Raw genomic sequence first — 26,572 nt, 5'->3', positions numbered from 1 at the left:
TTACTGGGTCAAATGGAAGTTCCATTTTTAATTTTTTGAGGAAACTCCATACTGTTCTCCACAGTGGCTGCACCAGTCTGCATTCCCGCCAGCAGTGTGTGCACAAGGGTTCCCTTTTCTCCGCATCCTCGCCAGAACCTGTCGTTTGTTGATGATAGCCATTTTGACAGGTCTGATGGTACCTCATTGTTGTTTTGACTTGCATCTCTCGGATGATTAGTGACTTTGAGCATGTTCTCATGTCTCTTGGCTTTCTGTATGTCCTCTTTCGAAAAATGAATTATGTGGTGGCCACAGCTGGAGCCTGGGTCCTCTGCACAGAAACTCTGGTGTGGGTCTTTACAAGATGGTCAGTGAATTCCTGATAGGGAGACTTGGTGAACACAGTCTCTTTCCAGAGATCTGGGGTGAGATAGCTATAGGCCTTAGAGATGGCATCAAAGGTGGCCTTGGCAAAGTTGCCCAGGGTGTCAGTGTAGCCCCTGGCTGAGGTGTAGTAGTCGTCAATACCGGCCATCATCAGCAACTTCTTAGGCACAAGAGCCGAGATAATGGCCGTATCCCTGGGGGCAGGGATGAGGCACACCAGTACAGAGACTCAGCGGCCAGTCACCTTGCAAGGTACAGTGTAGGGGTTGCCGATCTTGTTTCCCCAGTAGCCTCGCTGCACTGGCACAATAGAGAGCTTGGCCAGGATAATGGCTCCTCGGATGGCAGTGGCTACTTCCTTTGAGCACTTCACACCCAGACCAACATGCCCATTGTAGTCCCCAATGGCGACAAATGCCTTGAACCGGGTCCTCTGGCCAGCACTTGTCTGCTTTTGCTCAGGCATGATCTTCAAGACTTCATCCTTGAGGGATGCCCCCGAGAAAAAGTCAATGATCTCAGATTCCTTGATGGGCAAGAATAGATAGATTTCTTCTAGGGATTTGATTTTTATGTCCTTGACCAGGCTGCCCAGCTTGGTGACAGGGATCCACTTCTTGTCCTCAGCCTTGACTCCACGAGCTCCGCAGCCTCGGCCCTTGCCCCGAATGCCACTGCCAAATCCTCCACGGAAGCCACCGCGACCTCCTATTCTGGGGCCTCCGGACCCTCCCGCAACACCAGCGTCACCCGCCATTTGGTGTTTCGTGGGAAAAGAAGAAGTCCATTTGTACTTCTTAATGCCTTCACCTTTGTAACCCATTCTCCCAACCCCCTTCCCAGCTGGGAACTGCCAAAACATTCTCTGTATCTATGAGTCTATTTGTGTTCTACTTACTCACTTATTTTGTTTTGTTATATTCAAATGTTTATAGAAATGTATTTATTGCCTTCTTCTTCCTCCTCTTCTTCTTCTTGATCTTTCTTCTTCTTTTTGACCTTTTAACATTTCATATAAAACTGGTTTGGTGGTAAGGAGCTTCTTTAGCTTTCTCTTGTTTGAAAAGTTCTTTATCTGTCCTTTGATTAGCTTTGCTAGGTACAGTAATCTTTGTTGTAGGTCCTTGCTTTTCATCACTTTGAATATTTCTTGCCAATCCCTCTGAGCTGCAAAGTTTCTGTTGAGAAATCAGCTCTGTTATAGGTAACTAACTACTTTTCTCTTGCTGTTCTTAAGATTCTCTCTTTGTCTTTAAGCTTTTGCGTTTTAATTATGATATATCTTGGTGTGGGCCTCTTTGGGTTCATCTTATTTGGAACTCTACACTTCCTGGACTTGTAGCTATTTCCTTCACCAAGTTAGGCAAGTTTTCTGTCATTATGTTTTAAAATAGGTTTCAATTTCTTGCTCTCTCTCTTCTCATTTCCCATGGAAATGTTGGTACACTTGAATTTGTCCCAGAGGCTCCTTATACTATCCTCATTCTTTGTACTTTTTCTTTTTGCTGTTCTGATTGTGTCTCTTTGGCTTCCTTACATTCTAATTGCTGATTTGATTTTCAGCTTCATCTACTCTACTGTTGATTCCTTGTAAATTATTCATTTCAGTTAGTGTATACTTCATTTTTGACTGGTCCTATTTTATGCTGTTGAGGTTCTCACTAAGTTCATTGAGCATCCTTATAACCAGTATTTGAACTATGAATGTAGTAGATTGCTTATCTCCATTTTGTTTAGTTCTTTTTCTGGAGTTTTGTTCTGTTCTTTCATTTGGGATGTTTCTTTGTCTCATTTTGACAGCCTCCAAAATGAGACAAACTTTCTCTGAGCTCTAGCATGGGGCAGCATTTAGTCTTTGTGTGGTGGGGGGGTTGTTTCTATGTATTAGGTAGAGCTGCTACATCTCCCAGGCTTGGTAGAGTAGCCGAATGTAGTTAAGTGTTCTCTAGAGCAGCAGTCGCCAAACTTTCGGACCTCACAGACCACCAGTGGTCTGTGGACCACAGGTTGGCGACCATTGCTCTGGAGTCCAGTGGCGCAGCCACCCCGAACACCCAAGCTAGGCACTTGAGGTGCATTCCCTGTGTAGGCTGTATACACCTCCTGTAGTAGTTGAGTCTTGATTGCTGTTGGCACATCCATGGGAGGGACTTATGCTCAGATCGATCAGCTGAAAGGACTGGCTGTAACCATTGACCACTAGCCTCCAACCACCATGGAGGATCAGCTATGCAGAGGCCAACTACACAGAGTAGGACTTACTTCAGCAGGGCTCTGGTGCCTGCTGAATCCACCTCTTGAGTTTGTTGCTCATTGAGGTGGTTGGATGGTAATGCTTCAAAGTGTTCTAAAAGCTGCCCACTGGATGCACTGACTCTGGGACCTTCAGGGAGGTGCAAGCCAAGATCAGCTGCCGCCTGTGCTCTGCCTGGGGCATGAACTACAAAGGCCACAAGGTATGAGCTACAAAGCAATCTACAGATGGTTGCTACTTGTGCTGAGTTTGGAAGTGCCCTCTAAGCTGTGACCCAAGGCCAGCTACCACTATGCCTGGGGCCAACTTAGTGAGAGGTGTGCAGCTTCCTGAGGGACAGACGCTGCTTGTTTTGGGGAATTCTGAAGCATGAAAATCTGAAACATGAGCTAAGATGGTCATTCATATGGAAAAGCAACTGGAAACAGCTCAGGCCCTGGCCAGGTAGCTCAGTTGGTTATAGCATCATCCCGATATGCCAAGGTTTTGGGTTAGATTCCTAGTCAGGGCACATATAAGAATCAACCAATGAATGCATAAATAAATAGAACAACAAACTGATGTCTCTCTCTCTCTCTCAATAAATCAATCCATCAATAAACTTTTTTTTTTTTTTAAAGAAACAGCTTGGGTGGGACCAAAAGATGGGTGGGGCCTCAGGGAATCACCAGGGTGGGGCAAACAGTGTGAGCCAGGCTGATGGGAGTCTCAGATATGGTGCTCACCTGCCAGCTTTCTGGCGGGGGCGGGGCTGATGAAAGGAACAGTGGCCTCTGCCAGCACCTCTATCTGGGAGAAAGCTCCCGTCCCCTTAGCTCTCATCCTGATGCTGAACAATTCAGTTCCTCCTTGTTCCAGCCTGTAAGTTGCTGCCCCATGTTGGCAATCAGAGAAAGTGAGTCTGAGTGAGTCCTTATGCAGGGCCCTTTAATAGGAACTGCCTGGGACTCCAGCAGTCTCTATGTCCCTCAGCCTCAATCACTACTGGTTTTTTATAGCCAGGAGTTATGAGGACTTCTCTTCCAGCATTGGAACTTGGGCTGGGGGACCTGGTGTGGGTTGGGAACTCTTGTTCCTCAGGGGGGACCTCTGCAGCTAAGATAGCCCTCCTGATTTTTGTCTGACACACATGGGTGTGGGACCAGCCCATTCTGTGTTTCTACCCCACTAATAGTTTCAATTGGGCTTCTTTAATTCCCTAGTGGTGGGACTTTCATTCAGCTGAATTTCAGATGGTTCTGAATGATGTTTGTTCTCCAGTTTAGTTGTGATTTAATGTGGTTGTGGGAGCACGCAAGTACCATGTTTACCTGCGCTGCCATATTGACCAACTAGTATGTTTAAATGCTCAAGATGAAAAGGGTAATGAGTATTTAAATTTGTGCTTCTGAGAAAGATCTTTTCAGTGACAGAATCCATTAATAACAGAGATAAGATCCAGGCTAATTGACACAGCACAAGGGGAACCAGAAATAAGTTTTGTCATAAGCTCCAGATTTCTGGTCAACATTTAATATTACCTAATAGGAATCACTTGTATAATCATGACCAGATAAAATGAAAACAATACTACTGCTACCTACTTCTGATAAGGAGATTGAAGTATGTATCCAAAAATTAAACTACGTTTTACCTGTAACAATGTATGGCTAGAATTCTTCTTAAGAAAGGTCCGCCCAGTCCGTTCTCTCCACGCCCGAGCTGCCGCTACCTGTGATTCTACCTGGGGCAATGCATCAAGACGCACAGGGATAGGACGCCCTTTAGCAGATAAACTCTCCAGCTGCTCCAAGTAAGCATAGTTGCTGCCACTCTGAAAAACAAAAGTACAACCTCACACAATTTGCATTCACTTATGGAGTTTAGAGTGACTTTTTTAATTAAATATTCTTTAAATGTAATTGTGCCTCTTGAATTAACAGATACTAATGTTTTTAAAAAGTATGTGCAAATACAACATGCAGATGATGTATAGAATTGTACACTTGAAATGACATATTAACTAATATCACCTCAATAAATTTAATTTTAAGTAAATTCATGTTGTCATAAAGATTTTAATTTTATTAATCAATGAGGGGATCAGTAAGATATAAAAACCAGTTCAAAGGACAATGTAAAAACAGACATATATGTGCAATTAGAAATGAGAAAAGGAATTTCCTAATGGATGGAAACAGATATTTAATATCATACAGCAGCAGTCGCCAACCTTTCGGACCTTGCAGACCACCAGTTGGCAACCATTGCTCAAAAGGTTTCCTTAAACCAGCAGTTGCCAACCTTTTAGACCTCACAGACCACCAGTGGTCTGAGGACCACCGGTTGGCAACCACTGTCATACAGGACAATGGAATGATCTTTTCTACAGTGTGGAAATCAACTGTTCCAAATACAAGGACAAATGTAATTGCTTCTCTATGAACATAATTCATTTGTATCACTATCATTTTAAAATAATTGACAGAGTTGTTAAATAGCTTCATCAAAGATAATTTAAGGTATACAGCCCTATAATTAAATAATTGTGAAGGATCCACTAGACCAGTGGTCGGCAAACCAAGGCTCATGAGCCACATGCGCTCTCTGGCCTCTTAAGTGTGGCTCTTCCACAAAATACCACGTGCGGGCGCGCACGTACATTGCAATTGAAAGTTTGTGGCCCATGTGCAGAAGTCAGTATTTTGTGGAAGAGCCACACTCAAGGGGCCAAAGAGCTGCATGTGGCTCGTGAGCCGCAGTTTGCCAAGCTGCAGTTTGCCGACCACTGCACTAGACAACATCCAATATTCCACTGAAAAGACATCCAGTAATCTCTTTTGCCTGTTTCAAAGTCTTTCACAATTTTTCCAACAACTACAAAACACTGCTTTAGTTCTGATAACCACCTCTATTTTATGTTATACAAACACATAAGAATGGATATTTTCCTTCTAAGCCACAATGCTTCAACATTTCCATATAATGATGTCATTGTTTTTAAAATTTATATACTTTAAATTCACTAAATAATTAAATCATCACAACATGTGAGTTAACAAGTAATCCATTCTAGGGTCTTACTAAGAACACTTACTAAGAACACCTGAAGTGGGTTGGCAGCCTGTAGACATTAATTGAAAGTGATATCATAGATTGGATGAATCTCCTAGCAGATAAACACGTTAGCATTCCAATAAGAAACTGTATATATCTCACAACATTCATTGCTATTCAGAGGCTATGAAGGAAAGATATAGTATTAAAATATAGTATCCCTCGCTGGTTTGGCTCAGTGGATAGAGCGTCAGCCTGCACACTGAAGAGTCCTGGGATTGATTCTGGTCAAGGGTACATGCCCAGGTTGCCCTTGATCCTCAGCTGGGGGGGACATGCAGAAGGCAGCCGATCAATGGTTCTCTCTCACTGATGTTTCTATCTCTCTCTCCCTTCCTCTCAGAAATCAATAACATATATTTTAAAAGGTTATTTCTCATGTATTAACTGACTCATTTGCCTACAAATTCATTTTGAAAGTTATACTGAAACATGGAAAAATAAACATGAAGGAAACTTTGGAAAAGAATAATAAGGTTCTCATCCTGACATATTAAAATGGTATAATTAAATTTGAATGGTGTTAGAATAAGAACAGGCAACTAATTGAAAGATAAAACCTAGATACAGATAGGTCAAGAAATACCTTAATTACTGCTAATCTCTCTGTAGCCAACTATAGCCATTTGACTACAGAATACCTTCTGGCTAAGCCTAGATAGAGCCTGCTCCCAAGCTATGTATCCTAAAGAAGAGGTTTGCCTGTGAACAGAGCTGTCCACTTATTTAGAGTCTACAAGTCAGTCCTCCCACTGAAGGCAAGAGCTTGGTGGAGGAAAAGTCCTTCAAAATTAGAGGGAACCAAGATAGCGACCTGTACTTCCTGACTAAGTCCTTCTTTCATAAATAAACAGCCAAGTAAGGATTATCAGACATTTAAGGACAATCAATTGCTGAAATAGGTCAAAGGTGAAATGGAGGAGCTTTCCTGATGAAGAGATAATTTTAAAAACAGCATAGAAAGAAAGGCATCTAAGCAGGTCCCAGAAAAAAAGTCAACTGAAAAGGAAGTAAAAAAAGAAGTCATTAGAATTTGACACCTAGAATATGTTCTTTCTTTGTGCAGCAGTTCAGTAGAAGAGAGTTGGTTTCCTTTGAGTATAGCTCTATAAGAAAGAGCACTTATATCCTAAGTACTGTGCATGCCCTAATGGTTTGTATAATTCAGAAGAAATATTATGTTTCAAGCAAACTTTTATCTCTAGCACTTACTTCATTCTGTCATCTCTTACAGCAGGGAGTCAATACAAACAAGTAATGTTTAAACCGGTAATATTTATTTAGAATTATAAAATCAGTTGCAAAAACAAGTGAATTTTAAGTACTGTAATTATTTTATTATGATATATCTATTCTAAAAAATTAAATGCTTTAAGGATTCACTAGTGAAATAGCATTATCTGAATGGTAAGAAAATTCAAAAAACTCCTTACCTGAATAGCTTCCACTTTAGTTGTCCATTCTCGAGCCTTCTGTAAGGCTTCTTTCAGGGACAGCACATTGGGTAGAAAGGCTGGAATGTTCTTAGCTTCGTTCACAATGCTTTCTAAACTTGCCACACTGTGCCGTGGCCTAAGAAAACATAAAAATTAGGGCAGATGCATGAGAAATCAAACAGCTATCAACATTTACATAACATTTTAGAATGTAGAGGATTTTCATATACATGATTTCATTTAATTCTTACCACAATCCTATAAGGGAGGCAAAATAACTATTATCTTTATTTCCATTTTACAGATACCTTTAACGTAAAGATAATTTATTTTCCCCAAAGTCATGTAGTAAATGGTACACCTGAAATACTAATGTCTCAAATCCCATGCTCTTCACTACACTAAATTGCTTCTACCTGAGTTCTCCACAATATCTGAAACTGTCAGAGATGCATATTAAATAGCAATGTGGAAACAATAGTCTAGAAATTAATGTTGACTATGTACATTAAATTCAACTACATTCATAATATCTAGTTACACAAAGATGAACAAAATAAACCTTTATCCTCAACTAATCGGAATATACGATAAGCATGCACTGGGAACTAAGAACAAATTACTATAGGGGAGGGAGTGATTAATTCTGCCTACGGGAGTTGAGAAGGGCTTTGAGTTAAGCCTTGAAGAACTGTGATATTGCCAAGTAAAAGGTTAAAGAAAAAAAAAAACACACAAGAATATAATGAACAAAGACAAAGAGAAACATTTAAAAATGAGTTGGTAGTTTAGTTTAAGATCAGAGATGGTGTGATGGGTGGGGGGACAGTGAGCAAGAGTAAAACCAAAAAGTAGGGGGATTTGGCAGGAAAGAAAGATGTAAACAGATTAAGAGGTCTTAAGAGCCATGAATTTCACTAGGCACTGTGCTAGGTCTGGGAGATTATTAATGCACAAGGGTGACAGCGTCCTTGCCTTATGGAAAATTTTAATCTTGTGGAGGAGGGGATTATTAATGAGTTAGATGCACTATAAGTACAATGATAGAGGAAAATAAAGATGCTATCAGGATATATAGGAGGGCCTAATTGACTTGGTAGGTGAAGGAAGGATTCCCAGAAGTGGCCTCTAAGCTTTCTTATCCTTTTTGAATAGGAGTTAGTCAGAAAAGCTGGGGCCAAAGGGAGGGTGGGGGTGGTGAAGGTACACCACAGGGGATGAGGAGAGAGGAAGGCTGTTCCATAGGAGAATAAAAGGTACAAAGGTCCAGAGATGAGAAAGAACATGGCATATTGGAGGAAGCAATGGTGGGAGGCAAGGACAATCACTATGTTAGAATACAAGTGGAAGAATGGCAAGATATGAGGCAAGATATTAAAGCAAGGGGCTAGATTATAGCTGGCCTTATAAATCAGGTTAAGGAATCTGAACTTCATCCCAAGGGGAATGGGAAACAAGGCTTTAAGCAAGGGAGTCAAATAGTCATCTGTATTTTAGGGAAATACTAGTTGCAGTGTAGAGAATGGATTAGAGAGGGGTGAGCTCATAGACAGGACCTACAGCTACAATCCAGATCAGCTATGATAACAACCCAACAGAAAAGAATGAAAGTGAAAAACTGAAGAATTAGAATCAGCATGACTTCGTAGTTAACTGAATTTGATAAGAAAATAGAACGCAGGGATCAAACTTAATTTTCAAAGTACTGACTTGTTCAAATGAGTGAAAGATAGTATAATTCTGACAACAAAGGAAGAGATTATGGGAAGGAATTAATGTGTCCAATTTTGGATATGGGAATTTGAGAAACATCCAACAGAATTATCTAATAGACAAATGGTATCTATGAAAAAAAAATCTATAGATGAGAATTTGGAATTAATCAGTATAAAGACAGTAAATGAAGCCAAGAAGTTAGCAGAAAATTCCAGAGAGGTATACAAAGTGAGAAAAGAAGCAGTCTAGGCCAGAATATTGAGGAAAGTCATTATTTAAGAGGCAGAGAGAGAAGAAAGAAATTTAAAGAAATGATCAGACCCTGGCTGGATAGCTCAACTAGTCAGAGAATCATCCCAATACCCCAAGGTTAGGAGTTCAATCTTCAATTAGGGCACATGCAAGAATCAACCAATAAATGTATAAATAAGTGGAACAACAAATCGATGTTTCTCTCTCCTTTCCCCTCTCTAAAAATCAATAAATTAAAAAGAAAACGAAGGTCAGTAGTTAACCAGTACTAAGAAATGAAAAATAGTAAGAATGTGTTTCAGAAGGTAACTTTGACAAGAGTTAGAAAAGGGAAGATTCTAGTTCCCACCATTCCCCCAACCCCATCACCCCCTACTTTCTTTACCAATTTTATTTTCTTTGTGACACTATATATCTGAAATTCATTCATTCCTTCACTATTCAACTGTATTTCCCCACTAGAATGGTGGTTCTGTTTAGAGCAGGGAACTTAAAGAAGAAAGATATAAAAGACATTATAGAGGCGAAAATCACTAAAACTTGGTGACTAATTGAATGTAGAAAAATGGGGAAAAATAAAGTTTTAAAGATCACTATAAACAAATTTCATTCAACTATGATCAACTGCATCAGATATACCAAATCCTAATTTTGCATTCCAAAGTCATTTAGCTTTTTCCATTTAATATGCTTCCACTTCCTGAGTCATGAATCTGAAGGCACAGGAATATTTTAGATAGGAAAGCTATAAATAAATATAGTTTGTATTCTCCATAGCATCTGGAGAGCAAAATATCCAATATATATGGAGCCTTTTTTGGCAGAGCAGAACTGTATTAATTAAATCATCTAAAGCTTTCCTAACAAATCCACTCAAAATAAGTGGCTGGCATAGCAGTAAGTACATGGACTTCAGAATAAAGTGGAAAAGGTTTTAAATTTGAACTGTGTTATTTAATAACTATGTGATCTCTCTTTTAAGCATCCCAGTTTTCTCATATTCACAGTAGAAATTATATAAATATAAATCTTAGCTGCTGAAAAAAGACTTTCACAAAGAACATTAGTCAAATTAGTCGATATATAGTCAAATATGCTTTACTTAAATCTCACAAATCCAAAGGGATGCCAACACTAATGCAACTGCTTAACGTTCTTATGTCTGATTCTTATCTCCCACTACTTTCCTACATAAAGCCTCCACTCCAAAAAAGCCCATTTAACGTTTGTCTCATACCTTAAACTTAGCTTATGACATTTCTCTTACCTCCTCTTCCACTTCAGTCCTACTCATTTTTCAAGGCTCTCAGTTCTTACATTTCTCTCAAAATTCTCTTTTGATCATCTAAGCTAACAATGGTCTCTCCTCTTTTGAATTCCTATAGCACTTTTCTGTACCCCTCAGTTAATAACATACTGCAATGAGCTCTGTATTTCTTAGCTCCTAACTATAAAATCAGTAATGGAAGGCTCTAAACAAAATACTATTTTGTATCACTTAAAGTACCTAACAAAGTACTCTGCATATAGTATGCACACAATATTACAAACTGTCTATATGTAGACTCATTTGATAACTTAGTGATTTGTCAGGGAAGACACAAAATAGTTAATGAAATAAATAGACCCTTATGCTCGTCCTCCCATTCTATTATCTGGCTTAGTTATTATAGAGGCAACAGTCACCAATATGTGTTCACCTTGCCTGTAGGCAGACCTTAGCCTTTTCTTCCCATCGCTCAGAGACTGTAAGGAGCTCCTGTAGTTCAGCCATTGCTTTCTCCACAGCATGGTGGGGAGCCAACCCCACCCCAGAGTCTATCAATTTCTTCATGACATCCAAAGTGACTTGCTGTGGATCTGATAGAGTCAGTCTTACTTCATCCAACCACCGAGCCTGCTGTAGCTCTTGCTTTAGGCGGGCTAATTCAGGTAGCTCCACATAGAGACTAGAGCCCATGTCTATCAACATCTGGAGTTTAGAAGAATCTGGGGTTTCATCCATCATGGCCTCTTGAGCACGTTCATGAAACTCTTCTACATCATCCAGCAGATTCTGAAAAGGCCAAAAGAATAAAAATAAAAAATAAATATAAAAGATAAAAAATGTGTATATAATAAACATATCTGATAAGCAATAAAATACATAGTTTTGATAGGCAAAAGTATCAATTCTAGACCATCTAATAATCTCACCATGATAGTACCAAATGGATATGATAGTTAAGGGCATAAATATGCTTCTCTATAATTACTTACATAGTCCTACTTTTAACATATAATTAATTAAAACATATGTAATGACTTTTGACTTATATGCAGGCACTAAACAAATACAGCATTAAATCAAACATAAAAAGTCATTGTCTTACAAAAACATACATTTCAATGTAAGTGGCCAGTCACTGGATACATAAATAAAATGTCAGAGTTTTTTAAAATGCTATAAAAATAAAATAGGGCAGCCCTGAATAAATGTATAAATAGGATAGAGTGTCGGCCTGCGGACTGAAGTGTCCCAGGTTCAATACCGGTCAAGGGCATGTACCTTGGTTGCGGGCACATCCCCAGTAGGAGGTGTGCAGGAGGCAACTGATCGATGTTTCTCTCTCATCGATGTTTCTGACTCTATCCCTCTCCCTTCCTCCCTATAAAAAATCAATAAAATATAAAAAATAATAATAAAAATAAAATAGGGCAACAGTAGAGAATGAACAGAAGGGGAGCATATTACTTTGCAGTGGTTGTCTGAAAGGCAGATGAACCAAAATAAAAATGAAAAGGCAGATAAGGGAACCTTATGAAGAGCTAGGAAAGAGTAGTTCAGGCGGGGCAAATAATAATTGCAATAGCTTTTAAACAGAAATGAGCCTGGTGCTCAAAAGTGAATGATAGGGAGCAAAGTAGATGAAGAATAAATGTAGTTGAATAAGCAGAGGTCAGATTACATAGTGCCTTGTAGATTATGAGTTTGGATTTCAATTACTTGATTTTGGAGAATCACTGGAGGATTTTAACCATGGGGAAGTGATATGATTTGATTTTTATAATTTCTTAAATATATTTTTATTGATTTCAAAGAGAAAGGGAGAGGGAGAGAGAGATAGAAACATCAATGATGAGAATCACTGACCGGCTGTCTCCTGCACAACCCCTACTGGGGATTGAGCCCGCAACCCGAGCATGTGCCCTTGACGGGAATCGAGCCTGGGACCCTTCAGTCCACAGGCAGACACTCTATCCACTGAGCCAACCCTACTAGGGCTGATGTGATTTGATTTATATTTTACATGATCACTCTGGCTACTAAAGGAAAAACAAACTGTCAGGACAAGAATAGAAAGGAGATCAGGTAAGAGGCTGTTGTCATAACCTAAAGGACAGATTCTAGTGTTTTAGAGCGGTTTAAGCAATGGAATTGATTACAAATTTTGAAGATAATAGTAGCACTTGTTTAGAGATTGGATGTGGGGTAGAAGGGCAATAAGGAATAAAATTTTTTGACTCATTAAAACACTTTTAGATGCCTTTTAGTCTTCCAAAGGGAAGCGTAAAATATGCAACTGGATAGTCAAGTCTGTGGAAAAAAAGTATGGCAGTTGGAGATTTGGAACTCAACGGAATATAGGTGATATTTAATGTCAATGTGACTGGGCAAGTAAGAAGAGATCACGATCAAGAATAAAAGAAGGGCTGAGATGCCCAGCCAGTATAACTCAGTGGTTGAGTGTCAACCCATGAACCAGGAGGTCAGGGTTTGATTCCCATTCGGGGCTCATGTCCGGGTTGCTGGCTTGATCCCTGGCCCCAGTTAGGGCACAAGCAGGGGACAACCAATTGATGTGTCTCTACTATGAGACACATCAGTCCCACTCTCTCCTTCCCTTCTCTCTAAATATCAATGGAAAAAAATATCTTCAGGTGAAGATTTAAAAAAGAACTGAGACTCCTTATATACTCCACAACCAGAAATCAAACCAAGAAGAAGACAATCAACAAAGAAGACTAAAGAAAAGGAATTATGAGTGACCTAAGAAAAACAAAGAATACAGTGTCACAGATGTTTAAATAAGAAAATCTCTCAGGGCCCACCCAGTGTGGCTCAGTGGATTAGCGTTGGGTCAAGCACCAAAAGGTCACTGGTTCGATTCCTGATCAGGTACATGCCCAGGTTGCAGGCTTGATCCCCAGCAGGGGGACATGCAGGAAACAGCCAATCAAAGTGATTTTTCTCTCTCACTGATGTTTCTAACTCTCTCTCCCTCTCCTTTCCTCTCTTAAAAAAAAAATCAATAAAAACATTTTGTTTAAAATCAAAAGAAAATCTCTCAGGAAGGAAAGTATGTTTAATTATCAAAATGCTTTTACAAACTGGAGTAAGACAAAATACTATTGATATGAGATTTCACAAGTTGTTAACCATGATAAAAAAAAATTTTAGATATTCTACCCACAGCCAAATCACAAAAAAACACCACAAACTATCAAAAGATTACTAACTCTGCAGAGTAATATATTTGAAATATACTACTTAATATATTTGACTTCACATTGTCATTAAACCATCAGGGCTCTGATAATGTCAGAGCTCTTCATTTTTTAAAACTTATGAACTAATAATTCACTGATATATTCAGGTTATTTTAAGTAATTTCTTGCATTTCAATTACTTCTAAGTTTAATGGGACTTCTGACCTAAATTTAATACAGAAAAAAATTCTAAACTAGCTTTAATTCCAGAACTTAAAAGTGGGAATTACAATTAAGAATGAAACCAAGACATCCTTACTGCCCACTAAAAAAAAAGTAAATAGCAGCACTTATGTAAGAAAAGAGAACAAAAAACTAGTCTAGACACACTATTCTGTTTACCCAAAATTGTAGCCCATACTACAAATGATATTACCCAATTAAAGAATGTAATATTTCACCTTTACTTGTCGAGCTTGGCTGATGACACATGGAAGACTAAAAAGTTGTTGGACAAAGGCCTTCAATTCTTCCACTGTCAGTTTGGTCCGAGTCCTCCCACAATCAGGGCTCTGCCTGATGTAAAATAATACAAAGACATAAGTAAGAAAAATTCGGTTATTCTGATATCAAAAGGGCCTCTAATCTCTTTATAATTCTCACCCAAGCAATCCCAGAATACTATGTTTGATGAGTCCACTTGCAATGGTGATGATCACTTCCAAATTAGGTTTTTTAGCTCTACAATTAATGGCTCAAAGATTCAACTCTCCAAGCTCTGGTTCCTCCAATCTTACAAGTACTAAATATTTTAAACATTCAATAAGTTCTTCACAGTAAAATATTAAGTTCACTGATAAAACCAAATCCTCTATCTCAAGAAGCTTAAGATGAGGAGCAAGGGCAATATACCTGGCTTAGGAAACAATAAACCCTCTGAAGCTCATTCACAATTTTGTGTGTGTATTTTCTTAAAAAAAAAGGAGGGAGGGGTTCCTAGCTTTCACCAGATTTTCTAAGGAAGTCAGTGACCCAAGAGGGTTGCAAAGTGAAGATTTGCTGATCAATGTCTCTAAGAAAGGTTTTCTGATAAAATGGTAGATAAAAGGTGCACAATAATTTAAAACCCAATGTAAATTGCTACAGAGAAAGCCATTCAGACACAAAGAATGTGTTAGAATGAATATGAAACACTACAGAAAATGTAACACATATGAATTACACTAAATCAAGGGCAAATGCTTTTGTGCTCCTTAATAACAAGTTTCCACTGAATCCCACAAGGTTACCCTTTGCTGCCATCTGCCTTCAGCCTATCGTATTATTTATTTACTTACATACAAATATTTATTGCACAGATACTATGCATTGTTCTAAGCACAAGAAATATAGCAATGAAAAAATATATAGCAATGAAAAAACATACATTCTAGTTGGGAATGAAAGGTGATAGACAATAAATACAATAAGAAAATTAGTGTATCAGGAGGTGACAGGGCTAGGAGAAAAATAAAGCAGAAGCATAAGAAGGTTGCAATTTTATAAAGGGCTGTCAGAGAAGGCCTCTACAAGAATGGGACATCTGAAAAAGACTTGAAAGAAGTATGGAGACAAGACATCTGGATATCAGGGGAAGAGAACTCAAAACAGAGTGAAGACAGGTGTGAAGGCACTAAGCAGGAACACTTCTGGTGTGTATGAACAGTAAATGGAAGAGGGTTGCAAAATGAAGCAAGCAAGAAAGGAAGTAGTAGGAGATAAGATTAGGGCATTATTGGAGGAGAGAGGGACATGGACAGAAGAGGTCAAAGCTGATGAGGAACCTCAAAAGCAAGTTGAAATTTTGGCTTTTACTCTGGGAAGAAAAAAAAAGGAAACCATTAAAAAATTCAATTCTTCTTAGTCTTACCTGTGTTTCTGCTTTTTGCTTAGAAGCAGTTGAGCCACAGAAGCACAGGTCTCAGCCTCTTTTACAGCATCCCTGAGTTTTCTAAAGAGATCATTCTCTGGGTATTTCCTATCCTCAGCATCTTCCAGCATTACTCGTAATTCAATCAAATCTGTAAAAATAAAAAAAAAAGCCATATACTATGACCATAGACATAAAAAGTCACTTGTAAATCTTAACCTCTCTCAAGTGAATCATCAACCTAATAGCAAAAACCTACTACAGCTGAGAGAGAACATCACTAATGCAATAAAAGTATATTCCTAATTCTTATAATGTCTCTCAGGTAAGGCAATTTTTCTTTCTCAATAAACCTTTAATGTTAGGTCTACTGGTAACAATGGCTCTTCAAAACATATATCTACTGCAAGTTAGTCATCTATCCCATTTTACAACAACTTTTTCACTTAAAGATTCTCAAACAGAAAATTAAGACTATAATCAACCAACCCATTAGTCTCAAATCTCATACGAAGCCTAGGATTTTTGCTTAATGGAGGAAAAACACATTTAAAAAGGCCTCTTTCAAAATGACAATTTCAGTGTAACCTTTCTTGTGGTTGAAGTTGGCAGATAATGCTTCAGTAACTCGACTGACCCAAGTGTCATAGGACTGTGCCCTGACTTTCACACCATACAGCAGAGAAGGGAGGTCCTCTAATGGATAGCGATATCTAAAAACAAAACAAAACAACATAGAAATAAAAACTTCAAAAACCAACAACTTGAAAGTAAATTTCATTTTAAGTACAATCAGCTTAAGTAAAGTACAATGGCCAGAGGAATGGGGTCTTGGTACACATAAAGAGAAATCAGAGAAACCACAGATAAAGAAGATGTGAAATCAAACTGATAAAGAAACTAATTTTAGTTGCCCAAGTTTAGGGCCAACTTTAAAGGACTGGTTCTCAAGCAGAAAGGTAGATAGATAAGAAATGACCAGCCCAGACACAGGGAAAGGAATTACAAAAAGAGCAACATTAATCCTTGGTTTTAAAAGAGGGTAATGGAAGTTTAACGAGAAACTTCTGGATACCTAAGACATTTCTTCTGCATGGGGCAGGGGCACAGATCAGTTGGATGGTACAAACACACAAGCCGCTCAGGATTACAGGAGCACGTGAGAGCAGAGAGAAAACACGTGGTTTTGCATGCTGAACACTGTCGCTCATCATCAGGAACAAGTTCAAACACTTCTTCTTCTGACATCAGGACACCCTGAAATATAATTAATGTCATAAGATCAAGTCATTCTAGTCTTTCAAGCATCAAAGAAACTACTTTAAAAAATTTTTTTAATTTAATTTTTATCTTTTGATTTGAGAGAGGGGAAAGGAAAGAGAGGTGGTGAGAGAGAGAGAAACATCAATTTGTCGTTACACATTTTTATGCATTCATTGGTTGATTCTCATGTGCCCTGACCAAGGATCAAACCCACAACCTTGGTGTATTCTTGGGACAACGCTCTAAACAACTAAGCCAACCAGCCAGTGCCTAAATTTTTTTCTATGGGTAAATCTCTGACTTAAGATATAAATGTGGGAGGTACAATGGCACTTCATCAAAATACTTTCTAAAAATAATCATTAGTAATTTTTTTAAGTGAGCAGGACTTAATCTTGGTATCTAAGAATGTACATTTGACTGACTGATACAACTATTATTAAAATGCAAGGAAGTTATTACTACAAAGGTCAAAACAGTCAGGGAAGTTGTAATTGGGAGATACTTTTGAGTGTCTGACAAAGTTCTATTTCTTGACCAGAATTGTGATAACAACAAAGTTTACCGTGTAACAACTCATAAAGCCATATGTTTATGTTCTCTTTAAAATAAGAAAAAATTACTGTCCCCATGGACAATATGTCTTTGAACCAGATACATTAATAATCTATGATCTGAAAATAATGCTGATATGTACAAACATATGCAAGGATAAAGAAATATAAAATTACTTAAACTGTGCAAATCAAAATGTAATCTACTTCAGAAAGGTAGCAAAAAGAAAGTTAATCACCCTGGCTGGTGTGACTCAGTTGGCTAGAGTGTGTCCCATGCACCAGAAGGTTGTGGGTTCGATTCCCAGCCGAGGAAATGTACAGGAGGCAACCAATCGATGGGAGATGTTTTTCTCTCTCTCCCCTTCTCTCTCTAATATCAATAAAAAATAAAAAGAAAAAAGAAAAGAAAGTTAATCAGCATGCAGTTTAAGAAAATAAAAACATTTAAAGTGGCATTTTAATGAGTGGCCAGATTATGATGACCACCCCATCACTACTTGGTTGGGCCACCTTTTGCCTTCAATACTCCGGCAATTCTTCTTGGCATTGACTCCACGAGATGCTGAAAGGTGATGTGAGGAATCTGACACCATGCCTGATAAGTAGCACTGTCCAGTCCTGTGAGATTTGATGGTTGTGGAACCAGCTGCCTGATGGCTCTTTTAATTTCTTCCCACAAATGCTCAATTGGATTGAGATCTGGTGATTGTGGGGGCAACCTAAGCAAGGTAAAGTCTCCCTCATGTTCTTGAAACCACTCCTGCAAAATACGAGCACCGTGGCACGGCGCATTGTCTTGTTGGAAGAAGCCATCTCCATTGGGATACACCATCAACATGATAGGATTAACTTGATCAGCAACGATGCTTTTTTATAGGTTCAATTTTTTTCTATTTCATAAACAGTATCAAGTACCGGACATGTGCTCACCATTTGTACAACAGACTCTCTTAATCGTGTCTCTTCTTCAGTCATCAGAGTCAATTCTTTGCACACCATTGCAGCCAGCCCCACATCTAAGCATTCTGGATCTGCTGCCATTTTGAAAATGAGTTCCTCATGTGAAAAGACACAATGGCGCCTTAGCCGTCGGTAATGATTGACACACTGACGCCCAATGGGCAACTGAAAACAAGACAAGATTCTTAAATTAAATTACTTGCTTATAGCATATTCCAGAACAGAACTACTATTTACCCTCCAGATCCTCTTTTTTATTATAAAGAAGACAGAATAACAAACTCCATTTGAACATTTATATCACAGCCTTCTTCTAAAGATATCAAGAGCTTTCACGTACATCATTTCACATGTGTGATTTTATTAAGTAAATTTTAGCATCTTTACATACATAGGTCCAGTGAAATTTAAAAAGCTGCCCAAGGCCAAATAACAATAAAAGTAAGCAAATTAACCCAGCCAGTGTAGCTCAGTGGTTAAGAGTCAACCCATGAACCAGGAGGTCACGGTTCAATCCCTAGTAGGGGGCTTGCAGGAGGCAGCTGATCAATGATATTTCTCTCTCCTGGGTGTTTCTATCTCTTCCTTCTCCCCCTTCCCCCACCTAAAATCAATAAAAACATTTTTTAAAGCAAATTAAAGGCAGAAACCATCTCTAACTAATCTCTGAATCATCTCCATTGCCCACCCTACACCTAACCAAGGAGCAAGTAAATCATAAAGAGTTAATAAGTATTAGCTAATTTTTTAAGTAGAGCTCAAACCCAAGGCAAAGTCCTAAATCTGGTCTTGTTCTTGCTGCTTCCTAAGCCTAATAAGAAAGAATTTTAAAATTATTAGATCAAATAAGATTGTTCATTATATCATTTCATTCACTAGCCAATAAAACAAAAATGATTAATCATGAAATTTAATAAATTAAGGTATCCACAGAAAAGTATAAGATCCAATATTACTAAAGAATATCCTTCAAAATGTTGAGAGGTGATAGAAAAATAACACCACTAAGAAAATCAAAGTCAAAGACTGTATTATAAATTGGCAGTCTTTCCCCAACAAACATGACATAATTATAACTGAATATTTTTTATATTACCTTGTACAAAAACAAAATAGCAATTACTGGCATTATCATTTACAAAGAAGTTCAGTCCACAGAGATCTCAACATTACAGTTACTCTTTAAAATAATTTTTTAGGAAAGAGAATAAAGAAACATTAAATGGCAGAGAGAATAAAAACAACAAATTGTCCACCAGAAGAAAATAATAAAGGGATATTTAAAAATAAAAACACAGAATTAGATATTTGAAAATATGGTAGAATTCTTAAGAAGATCTGGTCATCTTTATAAAATCCCAAAGTGCTCAGAGAAAGCAAAGACTTAAGGAACCATATTCTCTCAGAAAAGAGAAATTCAGAAAATATAAACTGACAATTTAAAATTAAAACAGAATGGGGAAAATAATGAATAAATAAGAACTATGGCCGAAACCGGTTTGGCTCAGTGGATAGAGCGTCAGCCTGCGGACTGAAAGGTCCCAGGTCCGATTCCGGTCAAGGGCATGTACCCGGGTTGCAGGCACGTCCCCAGTGGGGGATGTGCAGGAGGCGGCTGGTCGATGTTTCTCTCTCATCGATGTTTCTGACTTTCTGTCTCGCTCCCTTCCTCTCTGTAAAGAATCAATAAAATATATTTAAAAAAAAAAAAAAAAAAGAACTATGAAATCTTCCAAATGGAAAATTTGGAAAATTTTCCAAAAACCATAATGGAAACTCTAACTGAACTTTCTAAATTACCACAGCCACTCCAGTCTCTACTGAAATATTCATGAACCCTCCCCTCCCCACCTAAGGAAATATGGGACCTAGATGCATTTTCCAGGGATGTTAGTAGACGTACAACAGCTACTTGCTATAGAACAGACCCAGTCAGCAGTACAGAAGTTCACAGCTTCAGCGAAGTTGTAGCCCTGATTAAATCCAGAATGATAGGCACGAGGAAACGTCACAACAAACTCTCCAGCACACTGATTGGTCCTGTACACCTAAATGCAAATTCAAAATAGTGATACAAACCAAAATAAAAACAACAAAAAAGGGAGACAGATTTGATCAGTCAGTTTCAGAAGCATTTTCTAAAATTGAAAACAATAAAGAATTAACCTACATACACTAGAAAACAGTATCAGATTTAAGAAGCAGCCAGAATTCCACCTTCTTAAAGTACTAGCAGTCACTAATAACAAAATTATAATAATTCATGACAAAAATTAGCAGCCAAAAGAAATTCTCAAAGAGAAAATGTTATTCTCACTAAGCTACTAGTTTCCAGTAACTTGATAAACTTTTACATTTAAGAGGACTTAATTCCTTTTATTCTTGTGCTGTAAATAGAGGTAAAGGATAGAACTTCCTCCTACTCTTGGATAATATTTTGGAACTGGTCTAATTGATTATCTCATATAAATATGGAGATACCCCCAAAATCAGTTTTTTTAAATCTCACTTCATTCTGTAATACTATGTTATCTTTTTAAAAGCCCCAGATTCTAATATAAATTCACTCATAAGGACAAAGTAACACTCCCACTAATCTAGTCTCATTAAGGTTTGATGAATATTTGACTGAATATAACAAACTAATCAAATTTATACTTTATCAGGTGCTAGTAGCTTAAATTTAATAATAATTTTCAAAACTAAGTTGAAAAATAGAATCATAGCATGTAGAAAACAAAGCTGTGAAATCTTTATATGAAATATGATATCCAAAAGAATAAGCATTAGTTACTAGAACTACCACTTAAAATATTTAAACTTTGGTTAAATAGGGATAATCTATATATACTAGAAGCCTGATGCACGAAAGTTCACGCACTCGGGGGTGGGGGATCCCCTCGGCCCGGACTGCGACCCCTCGGGGGATGTCCGACTGAAGGCTCCCTGGGGGGATCGGGCCTAAGCTGGCAGTCCAGGAGCCCTCAGAGGATGTCCACCTGCCAGCTTAGGCCCGAGCCCTTAGTCGGACATCCTTAGTGCTGTTGTGAAGGCAGGAGAAGCTCTCACCACTGCTGCTGTACTGGCCAGCCATGAGCCAGTTTCTAGCTGAGCGGCGCTCCCCTTGTGGAAATGCACTGACTGACCACCAGGGGGCAGCTCCTGCATTGAGTGTCTGCCCCCTTGTGGTGAGTGCGCATCATAGTGACTAGTGGTTCCCGGTTGTTCACCGTTAGGGTCAATTTGCATATTACCCTTTTATTATATAGGATAAAAGGCTAATATGCAAAGTGTCCCTGCGGGAGTTTGACCAGGAGACCAGGAGTTCTATTGCTTACTATGACATGTGCTGACCACCAGGGGATGGCGCAAAATGAAGGGAGGCCCTGGCTGGCAGCCAGAAGGCCCCAATTGACCCTGATTGCTGGCCAGGCCTAGGGACCCTACCCGTGCACAAATTTCATGCACTGGGCCTCTAGTAAAGAATATAAGATTTTTGCTAAAACCATGATACAATTGTTTACTGAGAACAGAAAGCTATTTTAATAGAGAGCTATACATAAAGCATAATTAATACTTTAAAACACCCTTTTCTCAATCTAATAGATGTTGGTCCCTTCAGAGTACAAATTCTAATTTAGCCAGAGGATGACATGACCTTATACTTCCAGTTATAAAACAAAGCACTGCAACTCTACTGATCAAAAGCTAAAATAACTTTAAATTTAAAATACTAAAGGGAGACACAAAAAGACTCACAGGTACACCATGCTCCATTAATACATTGGGATTCATGATGGTGACTAACTGATGTAGAAGATCAGGCTGAGATTCAAATAACTCAGGAGCCAGCTCCCTCATCACCTCCTCCAGTTGTTCTGCAGCATGAGATGGTACACCATACCATGTCTTTGGCTCCCCCCTAGCAAAAGAAATTAACTGTTTAGCCAGGTAGAGCATGGAGCCAATGAGGCCAGGGTCTCTGATTCAAATCCACTAAATTATAATTAACTGTCTTATTTTATGGCCACAGACTATAAGCATGAATTCTGGCAACCATCTCATAAACCTGTACTATTGTTCATAATACACACTTATCACTGTTAAAAAAGTGATTCCAAAACATATGAACTCTTTAAGGTGCATTAGTAAATAGTATCTTCAAACAGGAAAGATGCTATGTGAGAAGTACACACTGTTCCACAGGATACTGACATACCTCAATTCACAGGTCCACTGAACATTCTAATTATTCCCATAATGATGAAAGTAAAAGTCAATGCTTTCTAGAATACCTTTACATAACTTCACTGAGTTCAACTTTACTATCCAAGGAAATAAGACAAGGCTAGGAATTGTTGAAACCTTCTATCTATAAATCTTAAGGACCAAAAACTTGCCATCATTAATGTACTAGACTTTAGTGCATTAGAGTTCATTTATAATACCAAGTTGTACTCTTAGGAAATGGATTTAATTTTCTAAGAGGACTCATGCTATTTATAGAATAGCTCAATTTCTTAATCCCAATACAATTCACAGTGCCATCTCTAATAGAATTTACTATGATAATAAAAACGTTTTATACCTGTACTGGCCAATACAGGGGCCCCTAGTCACATGTGACTATAAAGCACCTGAAATGTGGTTAGTGCAATTAAGGAAGTAAATTTTTTATTTTACTTAATATTTTTTGTTTGTTTGTTAATTCTCACCAAAAGATATTTTTTCCATTCCTTTTTTTAGAGACAGTGAAAGAGAAGGATGGAGGAAGAAAGAGAAACATCAATATGGGAGACACATCAACCAGTTGCCTCCCACATGCACCCCAACCCATCCCAATCGGGGGAGCAGGAAGGGAACCCAAAACCCAAGTGCCCTTGACCAACGGTGCATAGGCCAATGCTCTAACCTAGGGGTGGGCAAACTTTTTAACTCGAGGGTCACAATGGGTTCTTAAACTGGACCAGAGGGCCGGAACAAAAGCATGGATGGAGTGTTTGTGTGAACTAATATAAATTCAAAGTAAACATCATTACATAAAAGGATACGGTCTTTTTTTTTATTAGATTTATTCATTTCAAACGGGCCGGATCCGGCCCGCGGGCCATAGTTTGCCCACGGCTGCTCTAACCCCTTAGCAACACCGGCCACGGCTATTTTACTTAATCTTAATTAATTTAAACAGCCACATGTGGCTAGCAGCTATCATATTACACAGAATAATGATAAAGTAGAGCATGAAAACCACTACAGTTTTCCATTGCAAGTGTGATCAAGTAGTAGTTTGGATATGAATAGAAAAATATCATTTAGTTAAGATAATCCTGGACAAGGAACTAAGTAAGCTGTTGGTAAGATACCAAAAAATTCAACAAAATAACTTAATGAATATATATATGTAACTCAGGCATTTCTAGAGAAAATGTTATATGAAAAAGAAAAAAACACTTGAAATTTCAAATACAGAAGGTTTAATCAGATCTTAAGTATATAAACTTTGACCATCCTCCCTTGCATATCAACAGATATGCCAAAGTAATTTTCATGTATACCAAACAAGTATCATTTGGTCTAAAACTCTAAGCTCCTGGGCATGCACATACTTTAAAAGGGAAGGTGTCTAAGATGCTGTATCCTTAGACCACAGTATTTCTCTCTTTAATATATTATCCTACTTTAAAAACATATATTTTTTTATTGATTTTTCTTTTAGAAAGAGAGGGACAGACACATTGATTGGGTGCTTCCTGCAACCCCCCTACCAGGGATCGAGCCCACAACCCAGGCATGTGCCCTGACCAGATATCGAACTGACAATCTTCAACGCATAGGATGAAAGCCCAACAAACTGGGCTATGACGCTACTTTGATAAAAAATACTTTTAAATTCAGCTCTCCATAATAATATAATCTAAGATTAGTAAACCTTCAAAAGGTTACTAAGTATGAATGCTGTTAACAAAGATTATACATACCAATGCAAATAATTGATGGAATAACTCCAGTGATCTTCAATGTGCCAGCAAAAAGAAGAGAAACACATTCCCACATAGAGCCATGGTACTTTCATACCTGAGATGTCTACATTAATATGTGCAAGAACAGACTGCTCTAGGACAGGCATGTTATTCAAGTTCCAACCAGAAAGTGCGTATTCCTATAAAGAAAAAAAATGTAAATGAGAGATCAGAGATGACCAGTGGCCAACAGAAATCTCAAGGGAGTACTAGTATTCAAAAAAGAAAGTAAAACTTTTATATTTACAGTAAGCTCCTCCACAAAATCTGTGCTTTTTGCTCTCTCATGCATGTAACTGATATACCTAAATATTTAATCCTATCTCCTCTCTACATGGTATTTAGATTTCCTTTTAATTATTTCAGATACCTCTGGTTCATTCTGAAGAAAATAAATAAGGCTTTTTATTACTCCCTCCAACTTACCAGTAAAATAGTGTGAGACTAATTTTAATAGGTCACTATTTTATCCCCAAGTAGCATAACATCCCAAAATGTCTACCACTACATTTTTAGAATGGTACCAGATATTGAGGACATAATGAGATACATAACCCTGAATTTGATAAATCCTGATTATTAGATAAATTGTAACAAAACATTTGTTTCATAGATGAATTCAATAGAAAAAAAATAATTTCTAGTTTCCAGAAATAAAGAAAGGAAGCAAAGCCAGAATGAAAAAAAGCAGTTACCTGACTTTTCATAGAAGTTTCTAACTGAATATAAGCACTAGGCACTGAGTTTCAAACCCCCCCCCCCCCCAAAAGCCATATGAGGTAAAGACTTAAAAGTTCTTATGCTAGTGGAGAGCAGTTCTCAAAGCAGGATCTAGGGAGCCCAAAACTATTTCAGGGGATCCACAAACTCAAACTATTTTCATAATAACTCTAAGATGTTATTTGCCCTTTTCACTATCATTCTAAAAGGAATGTAGTGTGAGTTTTCCAGAGGATATATGATATGTGATATCGCAATAATTGAATATAGGAACAGATAACAGAATCCAATTGCCTTCCACTGGAAGGTTGATAACTGCTGAACTTGGATGGAAGGAAGGAAGTGCATTATTACGTTTACTTTTATACATTTGAGACTTTCTATAATACAGGGTTTAAAAATTAAACCCTCAATGTAAGAAGTTAAACAGCTAATGACAAAGCTGAAGAGAAAATCTGTAAACTAGATAGATTTGAGGATTTCATCCATAATGCAGCACATAGATATGAAAACTATAAAAGTGTAAGAGTCAGAGAAGCCCTGGTCAGTGTGGCTCAGTTGGTTGAGCACTGTCCCATGCACCAAAAGGTCACCGATTTGATAGCCGGTCATGGCACATGGTGGGCAAAGGGGCTCGAGCCCCAGTAGGGAGCATTGCAGGAGGCAACAAAAAGATGCTTCGCTAAATGTTTCTCCTTCTCTCTTCCTCTCTCTCTAAAATCAATAAATTCTTATTTTTTAATAAGAAGAACCACAGAGGATAAAATAAGAAAATTCAACATAGGTTTAACTAGAACTCTAATAAAAAATAATAAAGAGATATGATTCTTACCCTCAAAATGCTTTAAAAAGAGAGAGAGAGAGAGAGAGGCTTTCCAAAATACTATTCAATATGTTTTTAGTTGATTAGCTGGTTGGCTGAAAAAATAATGAATCTAGTTGAAGAGACAAGACCTACATACAAAAGTTCCAAGACAAGGCAATATATATTAAACTCCAAATACAGACAAGACAGTAAATTCTATAGTTCTTCAGAGGACAACAAAATATTATTATCATGGGTTTAGATTGTTAAGAAAAATTCATGGAAAATGAAAAACCTGAGTAGAACTTGAAAGGATAGGTAAGATTTGAAGGTAGACAAAATATACTGGTCTGGCTGATGAAAGGGCAGTAGAATAGTACACTCAGTAATACAGGAAATAAGACTTAGAAAAAAGATTGGATCTTTAGTCTTAAGTTTCAAACTAAGAACCCTGGAATTTAATCTTACATTCAAAAGGGGAAAAAATGGGAGAACCAAGATGGCGGCATAGGTTAACGCCGGAGTTTGCCGCCTCGAACAACCATTTCAAAAGTGAAACTAAAAGACGGAAGGGACATCACCCAGACCCACAGGAACGCTGGCTGAGTGGAAGTCCTACAACTAGGAGGAAAGAGTAACGTATACGGACACTCAGAGGAGGCGCAGTGCTGAAGTCAAATTCTGAGGTGCGGAGTGCGCGGAGCGGGCGGCGGCGGAGGGCGCGGTTGGCGTTTTCAATCGGGAG

At 38.2% G+C, this 26,572-nt stretch overlaps 1 protein-coding gene and 1 pseudogene across 3 annotated transcripts in view; both read right to left on the bottom strand.

The window, feature by feature from the left end:
- Positions 1–26,572, bottom strand: part of KDM5A (lysine (K)-specific demethylase 5A) — a 103,587-nt gene that overhangs the window by 35,551 nt on the left and 41,464 nt on the right. For all 3 annotated transcript variants that reach the window (XM_006771306.2, XM_015568849.1, XM_015568850.1), the window contains 11 exons: positions 24,261–24,442; positions 22,042–22,204; positions 20,211–20,330; positions 18,253–18,447; positions 16,578–16,759; positions 16,091–16,215; positions 15,503–15,653; positions 14,055–14,169; positions 10,824–11,179; positions 7,153–7,291; positions 4,257–4,436 (listed from right to left, as the gene is read on the bottom strand). In XM_006771306.2, coding sequence (XP_006771369.1) covers positions 4,257–4,436; positions 7,153–7,291; positions 10,824–11,179; positions 14,055–14,169; positions 15,503–15,653; positions 16,091–16,215; positions 16,578–16,759; positions 18,253–18,447; positions 20,211–20,330; positions 22,042–22,204; positions 24,261–24,442 — 1,908 coding nt within the window. The remainder of the gene's footprint in view (positions 1–4,256; positions 4,437–7,152; positions 7,292–10,823; positions 11,180–14,054; positions 14,170–15,502; positions 15,654–16,090; positions 16,216–16,577; positions 16,760–18,252; positions 18,448–20,210; positions 20,331–22,041; positions 22,205–24,260; positions 24,443–26,572) is intronic.
- LOC102752401 lies at positions 265–1,141 on the bottom strand (annotated as a pseudogene).

This window comes from Myotis davidii, unplaced genomic scaffold (assembly GCF_000327345.1).
Source record: "Myotis davidii unplaced genomic scaffold, ASM32734v1 scaffold944, whole genome shotgun sequence".
NCBI classification, from domain to species: domain Eukaryota; kingdom Metazoa; phylum Chordata; class Mammalia; order Chiroptera; family Vespertilionidae; genus Myotis; species Myotis davidii.
The sequence above is the reverse complement of the archived record's forward strand: the minus strand, read 5'-3'. Positions and strand labels throughout refer to the sequence as shown.